The sequence below is a fragment of the Pseudorca crassidens genome, chromosome 21 (genome assembly GCF_039906515.1).
Source record: "Pseudorca crassidens isolate mPseCra1 chromosome 21, mPseCra1.hap1, whole genome shotgun sequence".
NCBI classification, from domain to species: Eukaryota; Metazoa; Chordata; class Mammalia; order Artiodactyla; family Delphinidae; genus Pseudorca; species Pseudorca crassidens.
Window position 1 is genome coordinate 21,117,688 of NC_090316.1, and position 23,246 is coordinate 21,140,933.

Genomic DNA, 23,246 nt, shown 5'->3' on the forward strand with positions numbered 1-23,246 from the left:
AATAATGACCATCATATGTCGTTGTTGCTGTTGTTATATCAGCTGGCCTGGCCAGTGTTACTCTGAAGTATTACTGACTTTCATTAAATCTTCTACTTTCCCTGGAGGATTACTATTAAAGTGTCCCAAAGAGAAACAAATCAACAGTAGTACCTTAACTTTGGAAATCTAGCCCTTGATATTTTTAAATTGGGACTCATGTAAAACCATGGGGGTTTTTTTTTCTCTCTTTTTATAGCATCTTAAAAATTATAGCATGCTTCTCTTCACAGTCTTAGCTCTTTTGGAAGATGACTGAGTTTTTTTTTTTTCCCCTCACTACTGGGGCTCCCTAAAGAGAATTTTGTGTATGCTGCATAATACATATTTTAATTTTGATTAGAATCCATTCAGCACTTTTCACATGATTCAGTAACAGCAGTTAGAAGCTTAATTTCATTTATATAAATGTTCTTGTTAGAATAACATTATTTTCTTCAGAGCTATGTTTGCTGTTAATTAAATAAGCAATAGTACTACCATTTATATCATCTTACATATTACTCTTGGCAATCATACCTTTTATTGCTTTTTATGTAGTAGTCCAAAGTAACCAACAGGGCTCTTTTTCCGGTAAGTTTCATGCAGATTGAATGAGAGTGGCTTGAGAGTCTGAGAGACCAACAAAGAAATCAGGAACCTATACATGAGATGATGAAGTCCTAACTTGAATGATGGCCTTAGAGAAAGAAAGGGAAGTTGAATCCAGATAGGATATCACAGAGAATAATTTGACAATATATTGGGAACTAATTTGTTATTAACAGAGCAGCTGTTGTGATCTAGAGAGATAAGCAGCAAGGCTTTAGGTTCTGCTGGCTCTTTCAGAGAGTGAGCAAAAATCAGAGCCTTGTGGTTCTTAGAGAAAACTTGGTTGGAGGAGATCCATGCAACCCCTCCTTCCACGGGGAGGGCGCTTCCCTCCCTTCCAAGAGGAGCAGTCTTTTGCCACTTCAAAGTACTAACGGGAAAGGGTGTCACTGAAAAAAGAGGCGGCATCCTACCTACTCTGAACACGGTAAAGCATTTACCTTTGCAGCTGAGGAGCCTGAGGGGTCGAGAGGCTTCCTTCTTCATCGTCTTGATGGGAGGCTGACAGCTTGCCAGCCAGACCACTGCTTCACCATGGGCATGAGGCTCCCAAGCACTGCCAGCGTGCTGCCATTAAAGCTGCCCAGCAGTCAGGTCCAGCCTGAAGGGTAGATAAGAGTCGGGGCTAACCCAGTAAACATAACAGTGCACATAAAAGGGACCAGCAGCCAGAGAGAAGTCATGGAAGCAGACCACTAGAACAGGTAAAATCTAGTAAAAACAGAATTACTGAAGGAAATACTCACTTGAGCAAAATGATAAGAATACTTAAGCAGAATGAATTATTTTTAAAAAGCAGATTGAATTATAACGTAAATTCTTGAGAACTAGAAAAAATGATTTTCACATTTAATGTTTAGATTATTTGAAAAATAGGACAAATGCTATTAAGTTCCAAATTACTGGCCTAGAAAATTAAAGGGAAGAACTATGTCATTACACAGAGCAAAAAGTACTAAGAGATAAAATAAAGAGGGAAATGATTAGAGGCTTAAGGACAAATCTTGGAGATCTGATATACAAGGAGTTCTAAAGGAGAAAAAAAAAAGTGGAGAGGCAGTAATTCAACAAATAATAAAGGGGAATCTTTAATGAAGAAAGACTCAAGACCGCAGATCAAAATAGCTGACTGTTGCCCAGCCAGGAGGCACGGAGACAAAGTACACACCCCTTCTCCCCTGTGTATAGACTGATACAGTTCCTGGATTCCGAGGAAAAAGTAAAAATCCTCTAAGCTTCCAGGTTGGAAGAACAAGTTACATATGAAGAAAAAAAACAAACTGACATCAGACAGTCTTACTTAAAACCTAAAAAAGTAGAAGTGAAATGACATCCATTCGTGGACAAAAAGGGACTACAACTCAAGAATCCTACTCTCTGACAAGAGACTCTTTACCTGTCAAGCTGAAAAAACATACTGGTGTATCCTATCTGAAGAAAACTATGGAGACAACATATGAATCAGATAGAGACCTTTATATAAGGGAAGGTGAAAAGGAGAGGTAACAGTTCAGTAAAGAAAGCAGTAGTTTAATCTCAGCTATTAATGTAAATTCAAAAGTAAAATACTAGCAAATTGAACCTGCCAGTATATGAAAAGAGTATTAGACTGTTGTCAGCAGGGTTTATTACAGAAATGTAATCGTGATTTATTATCAGGAAGTCTGTCAACATAATTGATTCTGTCAACCACATTACAGGACAGAAGTCATGTAATCATAGTGGTAGGTTAGATAAAATTTTAAGTCATTCCTAATGAAAATGCACCTAGAAAGGGAGGCAGTTATTTAAATATAATAAAGGCTGTTAGCTGATGCTACTTACAGGCACTATTGTAAATGAAAATACTCGAGAGATATCTCTATCAAAATTAGGAATTAACAGGGATTCCCTCTCTACCACCATCATTATTTAGCATTGGTTGGAAAGTATTATGACAAGATTAAATGATTGGAATAAATATTTGAAAAGGAGGGAAACAAATTTTATATATTTTCTAAGCTAGCCCGAGAGACACTGGAAAACAGCTGCCTAAGTTAGCTAAGTTAGTAAAGTAATTATGAAATAAGATTATGAAATAAGTGTGTAAATATTTTTCTCTATCATAGTAATACCCAGTAGAAATGGAAGTGGCAGGGAGTATTCTTTTCATAGTAGTATCCAAAGCTACTGGGACCAAAAATCCTTAGGAATAAATTTAACAAGAAATGTACGAGATCTATAAAAATTTTTTTGAAGAATACGAAACAAGATTAAGCAAATATAAAAGCATAACTATGTTCTTAAGTTAGAATTTATAAAATTGCAACTAAAGATTCTGCATGCTGCAACAACGATCCCCCGTGCTGCAGCTAAGACCTGGCATAGCCAAATAAATATATAAATAAATATTTAAAAATAAGTAAATTCTCCTCAAATTAATAAATACTTTTAATGTGTTTCTATTTTGAATCCTCATGGATTGTTTTTGAAATTGGGGGAAAAAGATCTCAAAACTTCTGTGGAAGGACCAGTGTCCAAAAATAGCTAAGAAAAGAAGCTAGATAGGACTTGTCTTACCAGGTGTTTAAACATAGTGTAGAACTTCTGTGGCATTGGATTAGATAAGTTAAACAGATGGAATGCCCAGAAATAAAACCCAATAAATGTGGAGATTTAATATATCGACCAAGGTTGCATTTTAATTCAGTGGGAAAAGGGTAGGTGTAACCAACTATCCATGTGGAACAAAATAAAGTTGAATTCCTGCCTTGTGCTAGATGCCGAAAAGTAACTGAAAAAAGATTAATTCCAAAACTTGGAAGAGTTAATAGAATATATGTATAACCTATGGGTGGGGAAGGCTTTATACCATTTATACCAAGTCATATTAAACAAAAGGTATACAAAAGCAGACATCTGATTATTTAATGCCCCTTATTCTTCTGTCTACCATGGACATATATAGATTAGATGTGATTCTTTCTTGTATTTCCTAATACTGAAAAATTGTTAGCTTGGAGTCTAGTAGAGAATTTGGGCTATATAAGGTCTGCCATGTAGTTTGAGTTGGGATGTATTCATTGAGATGAATATTGAAGGACAATGAAGTGTTAGAATTTATTACTGTTATCCTGTGCCTACAAAGGTTATCGCAAAGATTTTTCTGAAACATACTATTTACTAGTTTGATTTCTAGTTATACCAGGCCTTCACAGCATTCTAAATTGAGTGACCTATACTGTTTCACTATGGAAATCAATTTCCCTTTCAGTTTGAGTTAGTTGCAACTGATAACAGTTGTCACTTTTTTTACTCAAGGGTATGAAAGTGCCAGTATGTCTAGCACATGTGAACCTTGCAAAAGTAGGAACAGACATTCAGCCCAGACTGAAGAGCCTGTTCAAGCAAAAGTATTCAGCAGAAAGAATCATGAGCAGCTGGAAAAAGTAATAAGATATAGTAGGTCTACAGAAATATCTTCAGGTATGTCCTTTTTTTGGTTTGTTTTAATTTAAAGACTTCTTCACCTTAGATTTGAAAAGCTGTATTAAAACAAGCTTAAAATTCATCTATCACACTTTTCTATCATGTGAAAGGTTTTATAGTAGAGTTTACAGTACACAGTTCTTGATGTCAAGAAGTGTAGACTGGAAATATATTTTATTGTTATTGTGATACTATCTTTTGATGCATTTTGATAAAATTCTGAATGAACAAGTGTAGTTGACATTAATTTGGTACTCCTAATTTGAAATTCTGAAAATATTATCTGAATAAGAGTTGGATATAAAATCACATCGTTCCCCTGCTTAAAATCTTTGGCCTTCACCGTGCCTGCAGGAGAAAGTCCAGATGCCTCAATGTAACATATCTGACCAGCAGAGATTTGATTCCTTCCTGCCTCTCCAGACTCATTTCTCACACCCTGTGCCTTGAACTTGACTCTTTCAGTGGCACTAAACTGAAGTTTTCCCATAGCCACCTCAGCAGTTGTCTTACCTCAGCAGTTGTCCTTCCTGCCTCAAGTCCTTTTTGCTCTTTGTTGGCCTTTGTCTCTGCTGGCTCTTAAGTAAAATCTTAATTGTGCAACTCTGGAACTGTATCCAAATCCAAGCTGGGAGAGGTTACCCTTTCTCCTTTTTGTTTTTCTGTCGTAGCCTGTGTAAACCTCTTTGTTGCCTGTATCACATTATGTAGTATTTACTTGTTTAAGTGTCTGTATCACCTTTTTGGTTCCTTTGGCAGTAGATAATATTTTTTCATATTTGTATCTTAAATGTTAGCATGGAACCTGACACATGGTAGGCACTCAGTGAGTGTTTACTGAATGAATGGAGTCATAAGTATTTGCCGCCATTTTAGTTTAAGTAAATACTGGCACGTCCCTGATTTATAAAGAATAAGTACGTCTCAAAGAAATATGGAGAGGGAGGAAGTAAATATAGACTCTAAATTTTCAGTTGTCAGTAAGACCCTTGGTGAAAATGATAATAGTAGCTACCATTTGTAGTATGCTTTACTGTTTGCAAACTAAACAAATTACTCATCTCATTTGAGCCTCATAATCCTTTGAATTCATTTTGTTTTCATTTTGCAGATGAGCAAACATGATCAGAGGGGGGTGCCTGTTTTTTCCCAGTGCTCATAAAGGACCAGTAGTATAAACTGGTACAGTTTTTTGGGAAAAATGTCATGCCCTTAACCCAGTACTTGTAGGCATCCATCCTAAGGAAACAAAAGTGAAAAGAAGAAATTGAGATTTAGGTGTTGACTGAACATTATGATTCCAACAATTTTAAACAAAAATCTGGATAAAAAAGCTGGAAGAGAATGCATCAAAATGTTAATAGTGGTTTTATTATCTTTAAACTCCTCTATATTTTATAAAACTTATAATGAGTATTTATTACTTTTGTAATCAGAAAAGAAACATCACATTTATTCATATTTTGAAATGACCTCCTCAAGGTTGTATTGCTAGCAGATGGTAGAACCGAAGTTTCAATCCTGGTCTCCTGTTAAGTCCAAGATCCTTTTGTCAAACATTAATTCTGTTGTTCCGACCCTAGCATTTTACCAAAGTTTTGTAGTTTCCATCTCCTTTCACTATCTTTATCAAATACTGATGTCTTCAAACAATAAACAGTTGGGTGGAGGTTGGAGAAAGGCACTAAATTGATAGGCTTAATAACTTAGATGTCAGTTACCTAAATAATTGATAGTTGGTCATAGTACTTCAGATCTTATTACTGTCACTTAGAAACATATAACCATCAAATTTTGGTGAACTAAAAAAATATTTGAATAATATAAATACTCCTCTTTTCTAAAAAGACAGTTATAGTTTTAAGCATTACCCTAAAATTCTTTATAGCACGTAAGAGTAGTTTTTGTTATATGATCATTAGATTGTAGCATATACGGCTGCTAGTATTGAACTGTATACAGTCCTCTTCTCCCTCGGGGGTTGTGGGGGGTTCCCTTTGATGTGTATGCTTCTAAGAGTGAATGGTAGAAGTTTATTATGATAGTCATCATCAGTCACATCAACACAAGTTTATAGCAGATCTTTTGATATTTTCCCTGAAGAGAGATTATTTTTAAACAGAGCATAAACCATACCTTGTGATAACATTTCAGTTCAGGCAAACGATTTTAAAGAAATTTGCTTATTTCTTTTTTTCATTCATTTATTCATGTTACAGACCCTGTCTTTACTATTCATACACATTTTATGTTCATCCTTATGTCTGCCCTTTCCTACAGCACATGCTAGGAGAATACTACAGCAGTCTAACAGAAATGCATGCAATGAAGCGCCAGGTAACAATCTGCTTAGTTTTGGTGTCCACTTTTTGTTAGTTCTTCCATTGGTCCTAAAAATCCTTAGTTTTATTGTTCTAATTAATTTTTTAGATTTAGTTTAGTGTGTATGTGTTATTTGGCTGATAAAAGAGAGAGAATTCATACTTACTAAATTCTGAAGGTTTTCATTTATAATTCTTTACTTGGTTGGTAAAATTGGCTGCTTTTCTTATTTTCATTTTCTGTTAGTGTATGTAACATAACCAACACATTCATGTAGGTAATAGAAAACATTTTTATAATTTAGTGTTTTATTTGAAGTTATTTATCTTGTATTCTTTAAATGCTTATGAGCATTCATATTTTTTGGAAACAAAAATATAGTTACTTTTATTCTTAGCTCTGATTTACAGTGTTAAGTATTGTGTATGACTTCTGTTGTAGTTCTTATTTTTCCTTACTAGTCAACATGTATAAAAAAATAAACCATTGAACAAAAACAACTATGACATGCAAAGACCATGATACATAAAGGTCATGGAAAATTGCAGAATGCTATTTTTGTCCTTAAACTATGAATTTTCTTTAGACATGGTTCTGTATGATTTAGAATTGTAAATATTCTTTAATGCCTCCTGTGCTATACATGAGTAAAAAAGAAAAGCCTGTATGAACCTCTAGGGGAATTTAAAGAAAACAAAAAAAACAAGGACCTAGCATGGAGGAAGCTAAATGTATCAGTGGTACTTCCTAAAGAAGAAAAGAACTCTGAAAGTAGGATAAAAACAAGATGGAGTCAGACAAATCTGGCTGAGATCAAGGATTTTTCTAGCCTAAACTAATGCATTTTAGTCCAGGAGGAGAAACTGGCAAAAACTTTACACTTTTCTATTGTAGGTGGGAGGGATGAAGCATATGTTTGGCATAATTCATTATTCGGGAATAATTTAATCTTTACTGATATACAATTTAGAGTGATAATTTTATCACATACAGAGGTAATTAAATATGCTTTGTTCTTATATCTTTAAAATAAAAAACTTTTTCTAAAACAACTGATCAAACTACAATATAGTGTATAAATTGGGAAAGTTTGTATGACATCCCATCTTCTTACCTGGATTTTTCCTATAAATAGAGATTTACTACAGAGATAGTTCTGGTTCCTGCTCATAGTAAATATTTTTATAGTAACATAGCACATTTGAACATTTTAAAACTACTAAGAGAATTTTAGTATATTATTTCATTTTATACCCATAAATGTCTGAGGCAAGATAGGGAAGTTGCATATTTATTACCCTTATTATTTTATACTTGTGGAAATTGAGACCTGAGGATGTTAATTTGCCTAGTAAATTAATGGAAAGTTTTTTCATTAAACCACATTTGCTTTGCATTTTTAAAATTTCTCTCTTGCAAAAAGTGAATTTTTAAAATCTTAATGATCTTTGCATGTTTATGTGAAAACACAATATATTAAAACACTCAACATTTCAAATTCTCTTTCTTGAAAACTTATCACTGATTTTTGTAGAACTTGAATATTTAGCTGCTTGTGGTTCTACTATTACTCTAGAAAGTTTATAGAATTTGATAGCTAGAAGAACACTGGGAAATTTTTTTTTTTTCGGTAGAGAACTCAAAATGGAAACAGTTCCTAATTTGTGCTCTTAAAAGTAAAGGTATGAGTGTATACCTTTAAGGGTGATAATTCTTTGCTATAAACAAATATATGTAGCAGAATTGTTGCTAAATAATAGAGTGATGCCTAGATTCTGTGAAACTGAAAACTTCATTATCCTCACTGCTTGCTCCAACTTATAATGAGTATGTCAGTAAGACACTGTAGTAAAATTGACCTATTTTGTTATAGTTACAAATTCAGTTTTTCATCAATACAGCATGATTGCGGAGATTTGAGAATCAGTAGACCTAACTAGATAAGCCTTAAAATAGTATGTTTCCTTGGCAGCATTTAGTTCTCAACATTAACAAAATAAACGAATTTCCTTTTCTGTAAAAAAATTCATATTAGCAAAAAAAGAAAATTGTTTGCAATTTGCTTATTTCATTCAAGTGCTGAAAGATTTCCACTGATTATTCCTATGAAATGTGTAAAATTTTCCATTGAGAAATAACTTTGCTCTAAGTAATGCTAAGTAATGTTATTTCTCTAGTAAATATTTAGTGTATATCTTGATATTTTTAAGATTATTTTTTTCTTGGTAATTTTAAGATTTTTATTCTACTTTAAAAGCTCTGAAATAGAATTGTGTTTTAAGTAGTTTAAAGGTGAGAGTAATGTTGCAAGTTAAAAGAAATAGGAATGTATTTCATCAATATTAACTTCCTGATCTCTTTATATCTTCCAGAAACCGGGAGTGATTTTTCCATGTTTGAAGCTTTGCGGGATACCATTTATTCTGAAGTAGCTACGTTGATTTCTCAAAATGAATCTCGTCCACATTTTCTTATTGAACTCTTCCATGAACTTCAGCTACTGAATACAGACTATTTGAGACAGAGGGCTTTATATGCATTGCAGGTATCTAACATTTTTTCCCCTACGCTTTCTGGTACTGCCATTTTTCACCATTCTGTCTGGTTACTTTCTTAGACTGAAGTATGTCCTTGTTCCATAAGTATTTTGATCTGTTTTTTTATGTATTTCCATGCCATTTTAATAATCTTATATAGCTTATGTAGCTTTAGATAAAGTCTTTTTCTGAGCAGTTTTTTAGTGTTTTATCCTAAATGTTATGTCTTCCTCATAGTTAACCTTTGAGGTCAGGAGTATTGCATTTGTTCTGGTATCTACTTCTACTTTTAATTTTGTGATTAAACACTAATGTTTTTCATATCTATCTTATTTCCTTATTTAGGACATAGTATCCAGACATATTTCTGAGAACCATGAAAAAGAAGGGGAAAACGTAAAGTCAGTGAATTCTGGTACTTGGATAGCATCAAACTCAGAACTTACTCCCAGTGAAAGCCTTGCTACTACTGATGATGTAAGCTGATAATGATTAATGAAATTGTAGACATAATTTCAGTATGCAGCTAACAAAAGTTAAGTAGGTTGTTAATAAATTGTGAGTATACCTAATATATTTGTTTTTTAGCTTTTTTAAAAAGCTGAGTGTAGTGTATTGCTTTATTTTGAGGTGAGGTATAAAATTCAGTCACAATATGACAGCAGTCAAACACCAAAAATTAATAAGTTATAAGGTCTGAAATAGCCATATTTATATCTCCTTTGTCCAACATAGGAGTTGAGTCATAATAGACACTCAGTAAAAATTGTTGTCTTCATTCAAGACATTGAGTAAACCAGACAGCAGTTAGATCAAAGAACCCTTGAGTAAATACAAGATAAATTGAGTTAGTCTTTGAGTTAGAAGAGAAGCCTAGACAAAAGAAAGCCTGGAAGAAAATGTAATTTAATATATTAAAATTGATGAAAATTTTGAGTAAAATAAAAAGGGCCTGGAAATGGAAAAGAGTGGTGAGGAAAATGTATATTTTCAATAAACTATGTCCTCCAAATAACACCTACCTCACACATACTGGATTGGATAACTGTATGGCAAACTACGAGGATATTGAGGAGATAATGAACTAGGCATTTGAAATCACCTATTTAAAGGTTCAGACCCTGATTCTGTTGTAAAAGATTATATGTGGTCCTGGGATAACAAGTACATTCTTTTTTATTTTATTTTTATTTATTTATTTTTTTGCGGTACGCGGGACTCACTGTTGTGGCCTCTCCCGTTGCGGAGCACAGGCTCCGGACGCGCAGGCTCAACGGCCATGGCTCACGGGCCCAGCCGCTCCACGGCATGTGGGATCTTCCCAGACCGGGGCACGAACCTGTGTCCCCTGCATCGGCAGGTAGACTCTGAACCACTGCGCCACCAGGGAAGCCCAGTACATTCTTTTTTATACCAACTTCAGCACCTGGATATTCATGGATAAGAGTGTCATAATTGATTAGCAAATACCTGCTATAGGTATAGAGTTGGAAACATATTACTGTGTTTCTGCCCATTGTTAATATAACATACACGTTTTTTTCTGAAAAGACAGTGTTTTCTCAAAAAGATCATCTTCTCTTCTTCATGTATAGTAATTTCCTTACAATTATTGAGGACTTTTTCTCAATTTTTGCTCTTTTATTTTACTCATGTTTAAAACAATACTTCCCCAAGTCATCTTTCCTGCTTAAAACTTTTCTTCACTAGGCTCCAACTCCTATACTACTATGAACATAAACCTGTGTGCAAGAACTACATGGTTTTGGTTGACTTTATAATGGCAAATACAAATTAATGTAACTAATTGCTACTTGGGATTAATTGTTACTTTAACTAATTGAAAATTGTGTTCTCTTTTTTCGTGGGAAATGAAAAGTGGTCCAGCTGTATACATAAAAAATAGGAGCTACTAGGTTACATTTAAGTTGATTAGGCACTGAAATAACTTACTGAGGGAGCATGAAGAGTGTCTGTTCTTAGAAATCTTTTTTAGTAATTTTATAGCCTTAACTCCAGTGCCTTTCTTTTTAACCAAATTTCAGATAGGCGGCATTACTTCCAATTATTTTAAAGGATTTGAACCCATTGGTTTGCATCATCAACAGTAAATTTTGAAAATTAAGCTGCAATTTATGATAAAGTTAACCTGACAAGGTTTTAAAGTTAAAATTTAAAGATACAGTAATACGTTATAAGTAGGTGTCTTAGCAGATCTAGAGCAGTGCTATCCAGTAGAACTTTCTACAGTGATGGAAATGTCTTATATCTTCATTGTCTAATACAGTACCCATTAGCACTTGAAATGTGACTATTGGCACTATTGGCACTATCGAGCACTTGAAATGTGACTATTGGAATTGAGGAACTAAATTTTAAATTTTATTTAAATAGCTGCAGGGCTAGTGGTTACCATACTGGATGGATATAGAGTCTCATTCTCCACATTTCTAGGCCAAGGTCCTTTGAGTTCCATTTATGGAGCTTTTACACATACCTTTCAGAGCGTGTAAAAGTCTTCATGCCGTGAAAGAGAGAATTAAAGTAGACGTCTGGGGATTATAGTCAAGGAGGTTGAGGAATTGAGACTTAGGAAGAGGAAGAAACAATTTGCATCTTCTCCTCCAGGGTGCTATAAAATGGCAAAGGTACATCTACCTTCAAGTCTTACTTAAAGGAGTAGCAAAATGATTCCATTTCTTAAAACATGTTCCCTAATGCCTGCATTTCCTTTAATCAGGGACAAACCTGTCATTTCATAATTTAAGAGAAAACTTTAAAAGATGAGTAGCTAGGAAAGAACACAATTGTGAAATGAGTTACAGTCAAAATATAATTGAGGCTGTCTCCTAATCACGCTATACACAAAAATTAATTTGAAACTACTTACAGTCCTGGAAAAGTTAAAACTATAAAACTTCTAAAAGAAAACAAAATCATGATTTTGACATAAGAAAAAAATTGATAAATCAGCCTTCATAAAAATAAAATCTTTCTGCTTTTCAAAAGATACCATTAGGAGAAAACAACCTCAGTACATATATCTGGCAAATGACTGTGTAAAAGACAAATCCTGACTATATGAGGAACTTCTACAACTCAATTGTAAGAAATCAACTCAAAAAAAATGGGCAAGAGATTTGAACATACGCTTCACAAAAGAAGATATGTAAATGACCAGTGTGCAAATCAGAACTACGTGAGGTACTATCTCACATCCACTAGAAAGGCTGAAATTTAAAAGATTGACAATAAGAAGTATTGGTGTGAATTTGGAGCAGTTGGAACTCTCACACGGCTTGTAGGATTGTAAAAATTGTACAGCCACTTTGGAAAGCAGTTTGGCAGTTTCTTAAAAAGTTAAACATAAACTTGGCATGTGACCCAGCAATTTCTCTTCTAGGTACTCATCCAAGAGAAATGAAAACATGTCCACAAATACTTGTACACTAATGTTCATAGGATCTTTAGTCATGATAGCCTCAAACTGGAACATCAGCAGATAAATGGATAAACAAACGGTGGTATATCCATACAATGGAATACTATTTCAGCCATTAAAAAATAATGAACTTCTGAAACACACAACAACATGGATTAATTTCAGAAACATACTGAGTGAAAGAAGCCAGACACCGAAGAGTACATAATGAGTGGTTCCATTTTATATAAAGCTCTAGAACCAGCAGAACTAATGTGTGGTAATAGAAATCATATGAGTGGGGTGTAGAGGATACAAAGGAACTCTCTGGGCTGGTGGAAATGGTCTTTATATTTAGGAAAGATGGTTGCGTTGGTGCATATATTTTTCAAAACTCATCAAACTGTACACTTAATGGGTGCATTGTATGTAAATTATATTTCAATAAAGTTAATTTTAAAAAATATGAATATGCTGTCATGTTTTTCTTCTGAGACAACCAGATATCATAGTAAGGTACTAGGCATTGTTAGAGTTTGAAGATAGAGTTTCTCTGATGGTGTAGAAATAATGTTACCTTTTCCAAGATAGAATTTAATTAGTAGCTGGGCCTGTGTATTTTCATCTCCATAATGACAAAGTGTTCTGCAAGATTACTTAATATTTTAATATTCTCTGTGACTCTGTATTCAACTTTTTATAACTTTCATTATATCACAGTTTTAAGTGTTTTATGCAAATACTTAGTTTCTATGTTAAATTTTTAATATTAATCATAAAATTTTAAAAGAAATATTAGTGACTTTTATTTGTTTTTTTAAACTATAACTTAGGAAACTTTTGAGAAGAACTTTGAGAGAGAAACACATAAAATAAGTGAGCAAAATGATGCTGATAATGGTAGTGTCATGTCTGTATCTTCAAATTTTGAGCCTTTTGCAACAGATGATCTGGGTAAGCAAAATTTTTATAATCTTAGAACACGACTTTAATATAGTCTTTGAATGGCATTGATAAGGAAACAAAAGTCTAGAAAGGCAAGATGTGGTGGAAAGAATGTGGACTTAAAAGTCTATCCATCCATCAGTCTAAATTCAAGAATTGTTAACTCTTTGACTTTGGGCAAATCATCTAACCTTTCTGACTCTCTGCATATACTAAGGAAATGAGGTCCTATTTACCTTGCTATGTTCTTGTGAAAAATACACAGAACTCTCTAGCATGCCTAATAGAAGTTCAGAGAATGTTAATTTCCTTTCCCTTAAAGGTCATCCTTTAAGATCTCCAGTTAATTAGTAGGAAAAATTCAGAGGTAGCAATGCCTCATCCAATCACGTCTTCAATAAAAATGTTAACTTCATAATTTGGGTAAGAACTGAAATTTCTTAGCATATATAATTTATAGTGGGAAACCCAGGTAACTCTGAGGCATGGCACATGGCATTTTTTTACATCAGTAGTAAAACAAAAGCTTAGAGGGTTGCATAGGTCAGAGAGAAAAAAACCCAAGTCCTAAATTTGGAAAGGAAATTAGAGAAAAGAAAGATGCCCAGGTGCCTGATTCATTTTCCAGACTGTAGCACATCAAACTATACCCAAGTATTCATGGACTTGAGAGTCTGAGAGACCTGGGTTCCAATTCTTGATTCTGTATTTAACTGGCTGTGAAACCTTGGGCAGTCACTTAAGTTCTGTGAAAATGAGGGTACCATCATCTACTTTATAGGGTTATTTTAAGGATTAAGTAAATGTGATAGTGTATGCCAAGTACCCAAATAGTACAGTATCTGGAACTTGTTAAAGGTAGTTTTTCTTACCTATGTTCAGACATTATTTTTTTATTAATAAATTTTATGGAATACATGAAAAAGTTTGCTTTTATATCCTCTAGAAATATTTCTGTTCCATATGCAGGTAACACTGTGATTCACTTAGATCAAGCATTAGCCAGAATGAGAGAATATGAGCGTATGAAGACTGAGACTGAAAGTAACACAAATGTCAGATGCACCTGCAGGATTATTGAGGATGAGGATGGTGCTGCTGCCCCGACTACGGTTGATAGTTTAGAAGGTGTGTTCTTGAATTGATTAAAAGTAAGACTCATTGCTCCATATATAAAAAAATAAGAGCCCCATGTGATGTGTAATGGGGATTTTTTTTTTTTTGCGGTACGGGGGCCTCTCACTGTTGTGGCCTCTCCCGTTGCGGAGCACAGGCTCCGGACGCGCAGGCTCAGCGGCCATGGCTCACGGGCCCAGCCGCTCCGCGGCATGTGGGATCTTCCCAGACCGGGGCAAGAACCCGCGTCCCCTGCATCGGCAGGCGGACTCTCAACCACTGCGCCACCAGGCAAGCCCTAATGGGGATTTTTTGGACCACTTTTCTTTTAATTATCAGGGGTACTAGAACTACATGGCTGTTCCATTATGTTATTTTAGCATAAAATCATCAGAGTTTAATATTCTTTAGAATTTTGCATAAGTGTATACATATAACATCATAGACTTTATTTTGCTAATACAGCATTTTCTTTTTTAAAGTGGAAACTCCTGTTATTGAAAATCATAGTTCACAGCAATCTGTAAGTGAAGTTTCTACCGTCCCATGTCCTAGAATTGATACGCAGCAACTGGACCGGCAAATTAAAGCAATTATGAAAGAAGTCATTCCCTTTTTGAAGGTAAGCAATTAATTTTTAAAAATAAATAAACTGTTCTGTATTTATTTTTAAAATTCATACCAAAGACTCCATTGTAATAAATTAAGAAAATAGGTAAACAAAAGAGAAAACTAAAAATCACTCATAATTTTGTCACCCAGAGATAGCTCCTGTCAGTATTTTGTCAACCTTTCTGTAATATTTTGTCCATATATTTGTGCATTCTTCTTTTTTCAGATATTAATAATACAAACATCTTTCTGAATTGCTGTTTTCTACAGCGTATTTTTTAATGGTTACACACTGTTGATTCATTATTCATTCAAAAATATTTGTAAGATGCCTACTTTGTCCACAAAACCTGGCATATAGTAGTGAACAAGTCAAGACCTTTGCTAACATGGAGCTTACATGCTAAGATGAGAATATGGATTAAAAAACAAGTAAACATAAAACATATAAGTAGATATATATATCAGGTAGTCATACATGCCATGCAGAGAATTAAAATATGGTGATGTGATGGTGTCTATTTTTGACTGGATGATCAGGGAAGGCTAAATTTTAAAGAAGGAACGTTTAAACAGGGGTGTGCATAAGGAGCCAGCTTAAGGCAAGATCCTGCCAGAGAGAGGAAGGCCTTAAATTAGAAGCTAGCTTGGCATGTTAAGGAACTGGATGAAGGATCATGTGGCTGTAGGAAATTTGTGTGAGATGATGTTGGAGAAGGGGGAAGGGCCAGTTACATAGAACATCATAGGTATGGTTAGGAGTTTGGATTTTGTTCGAAGTTCGAAGGGAAACTCCTAGAAGATTTTAAGTAAGAAACAAAGTCTGGTTTGTTTGTGGAGAATTAAATATAGGGCTCAGAAGAACAATGAGACAGGTGAGAAATGATAATGGCTTAGACAAGGGTGTGGCACTAAAGATGGGGAGAAGTAGACAGTTGGGATATATTTTGGAAATCCGGTCCTACTAACAGTAGGTAGGGTCACCTAAAGCCCAGCACTAGATAAGAGAAGGTGGCCTAGAACTGGGGCCCAGGATAAAAGTTGTGCAAAAGAGGAAGAGCCAGAGTTGACTAGTAGGACTGCCAGCAGTGAGCTATGTTGATTGCTACTGTGAGTGCTGAGTATTCATAGAACAGAATTGCCTGTTATTTTGTCAGTTCCTGTTGTTAAACATTTATGTTTATTCTGATTTCTTTTTCACTATTATGAACAATACTTAAATGATTTAGCTAAATTTAAATACACATCCCATTTTTATTTCCTCAGAAATAATTCTTAGACATAGAATTTCGAGCTTTAAGGGTATGAATATTTTTAAGGCTTTGGGGCCTTATGTGCATTGTCCCTCAGAAAGGTTAACAATTTATATTCCTACTAACAGTGAGAATAGTAAGCTGTACCATTAATTTTGTTTAATGACAAAAGAGGAGAGAAAGAAGCGTGCAAGCCAGGCCTTCTTTCTGAGATGGCCCCTTTTACATTCTCATTTAAAGTGGAAATTTAAAAAATTAAAAATGAAAAGACGGTCTTTTCATTCAGATGTGGGAAACTCCAAAATATGTTGTCATTGGGCTCATTTCTTACAAGCTACTTGTACTTGCCAATGTGTAGGATGTTGACAACAGAAAGTTGTTTCCATATAGTTACATTTCTTCCCTTGGTGGAAGTAATTGCTTTCTTTGGAATATTTTTTTTTTCCTTTGGAATATTTTAAGAGAAGAGAGATCCTTGTAAAGGCAATTATAGAAACTGCTTTCTCTGAGGAGATGTGATAGCCAAGAGGAGAGAGAGGATCCATCTGTCTATGCCCAAATTATTCCATGTGAAAAGTGAAAAACTTAGCCTTTTTCTGGGCACCCACAGCAGCTCCAAATGGTTCTTTCTGTCTCTGCTTCCTCTTCTAATCTTTCAACTCTCCTGCTAGCGTTGCTAACACTTTTAAGGCTTTGGCACTTGCTGATACTTCTACCTGGAATGCTTCTTCCTTCACATACCTGCATGGCTTTTTCCTTTGAACCCTCAAGGCTTTAATCAAATGTTACTTACTGGGTGAGCAGATCTCCCCTACTCCTTATTGCTTTTCTTTATCTTCATAGTGCTTGTCACCTTATAACCTATTTAATATTTGCTTATTTATTTTGTCTGTCTCTCTTGTTACATGTAAGCTCCATGAAGTAATGGAAGATTTACATCAGAGATGTTAAACTGTTTTGGTTACTGTCTTACCAGTGCCAAGTATAGTACATGCAGGTAGTAGGTACTCAGTAAATAATTAATTAGTAAGTGAATGGATCCACCAAACCTTGACTTTGGTTTTCAAACTGATCAAGTGTAGTTTGAAATATAGTTTGAAAACAGTTGGCCTATAGAATCCAGATCAGATTCAGCATTGCTTATAAAACTTCTATAGCCTGGTCCCAGCCTCATAACTGCTCCTTCCCACATACCTTGTATCCTACTTGACATTGTCAAAAAGGCACCTTGCCCATGTTACTTCCTTTGCCTCGAATGCCCTTCACCCTTCCTCTGGCAGTCACACCCTTGAGGACCCAGCTGAAGTATGTTAGCATGTACTTGCAGGCAGGATTTCTCCTTCTTGTAACTGCTTCTGGCATACTTGGTACATATGACAAAGTATCACAATTTTTTTGCCTGTATCTCCCCACTAGAATAATGTCTTTCTCGATTTCTTAGTATTTTCACTCAAGAAGGACTTCAGAGACTAGATGAAGGGAATCTGAGGAGATAAGACAAATACATCAGTTTCATCCGTTATTCCTGTGCCTTTATTAAAATATGTATTCACCCCCTCACATATTTATATTCCTATAAATTATAAGAATATGTATATATTCTTATAGATAGATAGGTAGATATTCATTTAAGAGTTTGAAACCATTCCCTAAAGTAAATTGACAAACTGTTCAGGTATTGCTTGCTTCTATCTTAGGCATAGACAACAAAGCATTGCCTTTTTTCTTTTAGGTTTTTGTTTTATTGTAATTCAATAAATACTTTTAAACATGGCTTTTTGGTTAAATTAGGTATATTGGTAGTGATATTTATTTGATATGTACAGTTATTTTCTAAGTGTTAAAAAATATAAATGATTTAGCTTTATGTGTAGCGAATGCGACCATCTCAGGAAATTTTATTGCATTTACAATTTTGTGTCTGATTAAGTTATATCCTTTCATAAGGATCCCCTACTAAATTTAGCATTTCAGACAATTTCTGAGGCCAACAAAATGAGTAGGACTAATGGTCTGATTTTAACTACTTTATGATGTCTCATTTCACTTCAAATCTTGACTTTTTGGGTAAGATTATAGAACTTCTTTGTTAGTGTCAACCTTACACCCAGTCACCTAAGCTAGACTTCCTAACTTTCTCTTACCCTCTATCACCTGTGAGTCAAAAATTGATGTTTGAAAAAATTGATTTTGCCCCTGAGAGCAGTTAGTTTTACTTCCTTCTCTCCAATAGCATAACCTTAATTCATATCTTTGAAGTCGAGAGATTTCACCACTGCATATGGTTTAGTTTCCCAGCTTTCTCTCTCACTGCTTTCCATCTAGATAAATACTCATTTCAAACTACTCAACATTTCCTATACCTGCCATTTCTTTTTCATATATCAGCCCTTTGTGCAACTAGTCATCATTGAAAATATAAAATGCTGTCACTCTTTTCTGCCTGACTGACCTTTCTTCAGAGCTCTGATGTGCTACCACAGCTCCTTAGGGCACCTAGTGTGTGCTTCTTTTATGATCCTTATTTATTCAGCAAGTAATGAGTATCTCCTGTGAGCTAGCAACTGTGCTAGGTGATGAGTAAGAAACAGTCCCTGCAGTTTAAAAGTATCACCTACTGGACGGTGCATAGCTTGTAGTGATTGATGTGCTCATGATCTGACTCCTCCAGTGGTATTTGATTCCTTGAAGACAGGGACTGTTGTCTTTTTTTTTTAATTTCCTGCCTTGACACATGAATTTTTAAAAAATGAGCTTCAATCCTTAGATTTAAGGGATCTTAGATATCATCTAGTTTGGCCACCTTTGGCCACACATTTAATGGAGGGGAAAAAAACCCCACAAACTTAACCTGAGTCAAGGTTAGAGGACCTGCCCAAATGAGTTTAGTGGCAGAAAGAGGATCAGAACCTTGAGGTTACTTGATAAGGATGTTTTATGGACTCACCTCAGAAAGTTAACTCCGGTTTGGATTATTATGTAGATTGCACATGCTTCTAAAGGAAGATTAAGGTGATGAAGAGAGTTGCCCAAAGGGGCTTGTTAAGAAAGGACAGTAGTTCTCAACTGGCTGTGATTTTGACCCTAATAACATTTTGTGATGTCTGGGTATGTTTTTTAGTTGTCAGAACTTGGGAGAGTGGAGGGTGCCATTAGCTTCTAGTGGGTAGAGGCCAGAGGGCTGCTAAATATCCTACAATGCACAGGATGTCAGCAGTGCCAAGGCTTAGAGAAGTTAGAAGATAACACAGAGGAAGTTGGGTGGAAGGTGAAGTGTGGTGGTGAGAGTAGTTGAAATGAACTGAACTGCAAATAGGAATACAGGCAATATGGAAACCATGGCATGAGTAGTTCCTTAAAGTACAGAAAGGAAGTGATGGAAAATGTTGAATCAGCCAGTTTCTTTTACTGGCTATTATCTGCTATAGTGAATCAAAATTTGCAAACCTTTTAATGTTTGTACGCGGGAGCTTGGCTATTCTTATGAACGAAGTTTCCAAGTGTGCATCTAAAAGCTGAAGAGCTTATGCAAAAAAAATACAATGTCATTATGTGGATTAATATTTTTTAAGCAAGATAAGTTATATCCTAACCAACTAGGACTTTTCTCAGGAGCACATGGATGAAGTATGCTCTTCTCAACTTCTAACCTCAGTAAGACGCATGGTTTTGACTCTTACCCAGCAAAACGATGAGAGCAAAGAGTTTGTAAAGTTCTTTCATAAACAACTTGGAAGTATATTACAGGTAAGAGTTTGTACTTGTATGACTTCAATAAGTACCATGCGGTTAGGATTTTTTTTTTCTGCCATTTTCTGGCATTACACAGTTTATTCAAGTAGATATTCATTCTAGCATCCATTTGGGATGACATTTTAATACTTCTTAGGTTATTGCTTACTTAGTTAAAAAAAGTTGGATTAGGGCCTGTGTCTTCATTTAACTTTATCATCTCTAAGGCCTGTCCCAACTCTAATAAAATTTTGTTTTGATTTTTCTTCTACCCAGTAAGAGCATTTCAAGTTTGAATTGTTTAAAAAGTATTCCATGATATTTTCTAAAATTATTTTTTTTACCAATCTGGGAAATTGTAGAAGCCGGAAGCTAGCTTTTGATTGTAGAGCCTTCTTAGGCTGTAACAGTAACTTTAAATTATGCGACGGTTAGTGGTTTGTAACTGGGGGCAATTTTGCCTCCCGGGAGACATTTAGCAGTGTCCTCAGACCAACAGGCAGGGAGGGGCTGGTAGTAGCACCTTGTGGAATGTTAACAGTGCCAAGGATGAGAACCCCTGTGTTAATGAGTAAGGATACCATAATTACTCCATATAATAAACATCTTAACAGTTAAATTCACCAGTATGTTTTCCCATTGAAATAGTTCAGTGATGTGTATTATTGCTCCAAACTAGAAAATATGTTTTTCTTTTCATCTGTATTACAGAATTTTCCTGTAAAATTTTTCCTTGCTTCCTATTCTGTGTTTAATTTAAATTTGTTTTAGAGATAGTATTTTCACTTTGTCCATCAAATTTTTAAAAACCCTAGGTTGATGTGCTTTTCCATCACTATAATTTTTCATTTTGTTTTTAATAAGACTGAAGTATAAATTTCAGGAAATCTATAATAATCTATATAAATCTATATAATCTATATAAATCTATAGTAATAGATCCTAAAGTGTCCTGGCTCTATTTAATCTAGTTGTACTAACACATAAGGAATGTAAGACATCTGTGGTGTTACGCATTGTTTAAAAATGTTTAGGATAATTTTTAGGTAAATGTATTTTTATAAATTTAACTAGGTAACTTATTCCTACAGAAAGAAAAAACTACATTTTAGAGTCAGGTTGAAAGAGAAACTGTTGATACTTTAAACGTTTTTGTTAATCAGGATCCATGTAGCCCTTCCTCAGTTCTGTCTACTGTTATAATTGTGGGAAGATTCCATATATTAATTTGCACGTAAGGTTTTTTTTTCCTAAGTCTAAGAAAATCCGACTGCTTTTCTTCGTATTCCTAATTTTTTTCACAAGGAGACCTACATGAAGAATAAAAGTTAGTTTACATTAAATCTTGCCCAGAGTTGAAAATTCTTCTTGAGGTAGAGATTAAATTACTGTCTTCTACTTTTTCTCTTACAAAACCTATTCAATGAATTTTTTTTCATGAAGGACCCAGGGTTTGTACTTCTCTCCATCACTGTGCTAGATAAGGTAGTTTTTTGGGAGGGAGGGGGCACTGAGCATTATAGTTGTTTGCCTGTATTCTAAATAGCATAGTCCATATTTTTAGGAAGAAAGAAAAATAAAAGTGGTTTTGTAAAAACTGTGTAGAATATAGCAGACTTGTTCATTTGATGATGCTATATTTCAACTTAAATAGAACTAAAGTTTACTTTTAGACTGATTTTGAAGAGAACATTTAAATTAGAATGATTGGCTGCCTTACATAAAGGGGAAAACTTGAAAAGTATTCTAATGGTATTTTCTTCTCTCATGGCACTTCAGCTTTTCACTGTGGTTTATATGTATATCCTCTGGCACTGCGTGGGACCTCTTCTGAGATTAGGAATCCCTTATCTTATATATTTGTGGCTGGCAGTTATATTACATACGGACTAAAGCTAGGATGACCATTTGTTCTTTTGTATACTCTGTAAGCAGAACTAGCAAGATTCCCACTTAGTCATGTTTTTAGTAATATTAATATATCTTTTCTTAGCCTGTCTTAGTCATTAGTTTTAAGTTTTTCAATACTAAAAAGTAATAATATTGTTTTTTCATTGGTGAGTATTATAATTTAAACTTGTTGTTTGTATTGCTTTACCCACAGTTGAAGTTTACTGTAATCTTTAAAGCTATTTGGTTTATCTTTGAACAGGATTCACTGGCAAAATTTGCTGGTAGAAAACTGAAAGATTGTGGAGAAGATCTTCTTGTAGAGATATCTGAAGTGTTATTTAATGAATTGGCTTTCTTTAAACTCATGCAAGATTTGGATAATAATAGTATAACTGTTAAACAGAGATGCAAAAGGAAAATCGAAGCAGCTGGAGTGATACAGTCTTATGCAAAAGAGGTAAATTACATGCATTTTGATTTTAGGAGTAGTTATAATTAGCATATAAATATAGCTCTTGATCATTATGAGTAATTAAAATCATACTTGACCTCAGCAAAAGTAGGTTTTTTAGTAATATGAGTTAATCAGGAATGCAGGCAGGAACAGGTGGCTGGAATTATCAGATAGCCACTTCACGTTATTGCCACTTATGCAGGTTTCCAGAAGAAAGAGGAGGGCTGGGATCCGGCCCTTGGCCAGCTGCCTGCAGTGGTTATTGCCAATCCCAGTAGATGCCCCAGGAGTATTTATCACCGCAGCCAATACTTACGCTTGTTATTAGTTAGGACTTTGGTTGTATATCCCTGTAGCTGCTTATACCCTGTTAAATTAGTCTTGATCACATATGTAATTGGATGTTTTTTTCCCCTCAACTTAAGGCATACCAGGAGGCTTTTTCCCTAGACAAGCACCCTTTTCTTGACTCTAATCATGAGAGGGAAAGCAGGTCAAGACCCAAAACAGAAACAGATAACCCTTCTTTCTGAAACCTAAAGTGGATAAAGTCAAGCCATCTTTTTCACACTTTTCATAATGTTTTTATTGTAGACATAAATAAGTTTCACATCATTGCAGTCATTGCTTAGAGCTTGAAAAAAATAAAAGAGGATGATACTATAAAAAAGTGATAGGATGGGTTGCTTTAGATGGCGGAATCACGAGGCTCCTTCAGGGGATGAAAAGGGAGGTAAGCCATGGAGGGACAAGAGGAGTTTATAATGAAGATGAAAGGGAAGAGCATTCCAGGCAGAGAGAACTGTTAAGTGTAAAGAAAGACTCTTAAGGCAGGATTGAGTGTTTTGGAGAACAGAGAGAAG

At 34.7% G+C, this 23,246-nt stretch overlaps 1 protein-coding gene across 28 annotated transcripts in view; it reads left to right on the forward strand.

The window, feature by feature from the left end:
* Positions 1–23,246, forward strand: part of PCM1 (pericentriolar material 1) — an 88,890-nt gene that overhangs the window by 54,572 nt on the left and 11,072 nt on the right. For 14 of the 28 annotated variants that reach the window (XM_067721462.1, XM_067721472.1, XM_067721473.1 and 11 more), the window contains 9 exons: positions 3,931–4,095; positions 6,379–6,435; positions 8,793–8,965; positions 9,303–9,434; positions 13,212–13,332; positions 14,293–14,451; positions 14,922–15,061; positions 19,917–20,051; positions 22,189–22,386. In XM_067721462.1, coding sequence (XP_067577563.1) covers positions 3,931–4,095; positions 6,379–6,435; positions 8,793–8,965; positions 9,303–9,434; positions 13,212–13,332; positions 14,293–14,451; positions 14,922–15,061; positions 19,917–20,051; positions 22,189–22,386 — 1,280 coding nt within the window. The remainder of the gene's footprint in view (positions 1–3,930; positions 4,096–6,378; positions 6,436–8,792; positions 8,966–9,302; positions 9,435–13,211; positions 13,333–14,292; positions 14,452–14,921; positions 15,062–19,916; positions 20,052–22,188; positions 22,387–23,246) is intronic. The other 14 variants (XM_067721475.1, XM_067721476.1, XM_067721477.1 and 11 more) reach the window with 2 other exon arrangements.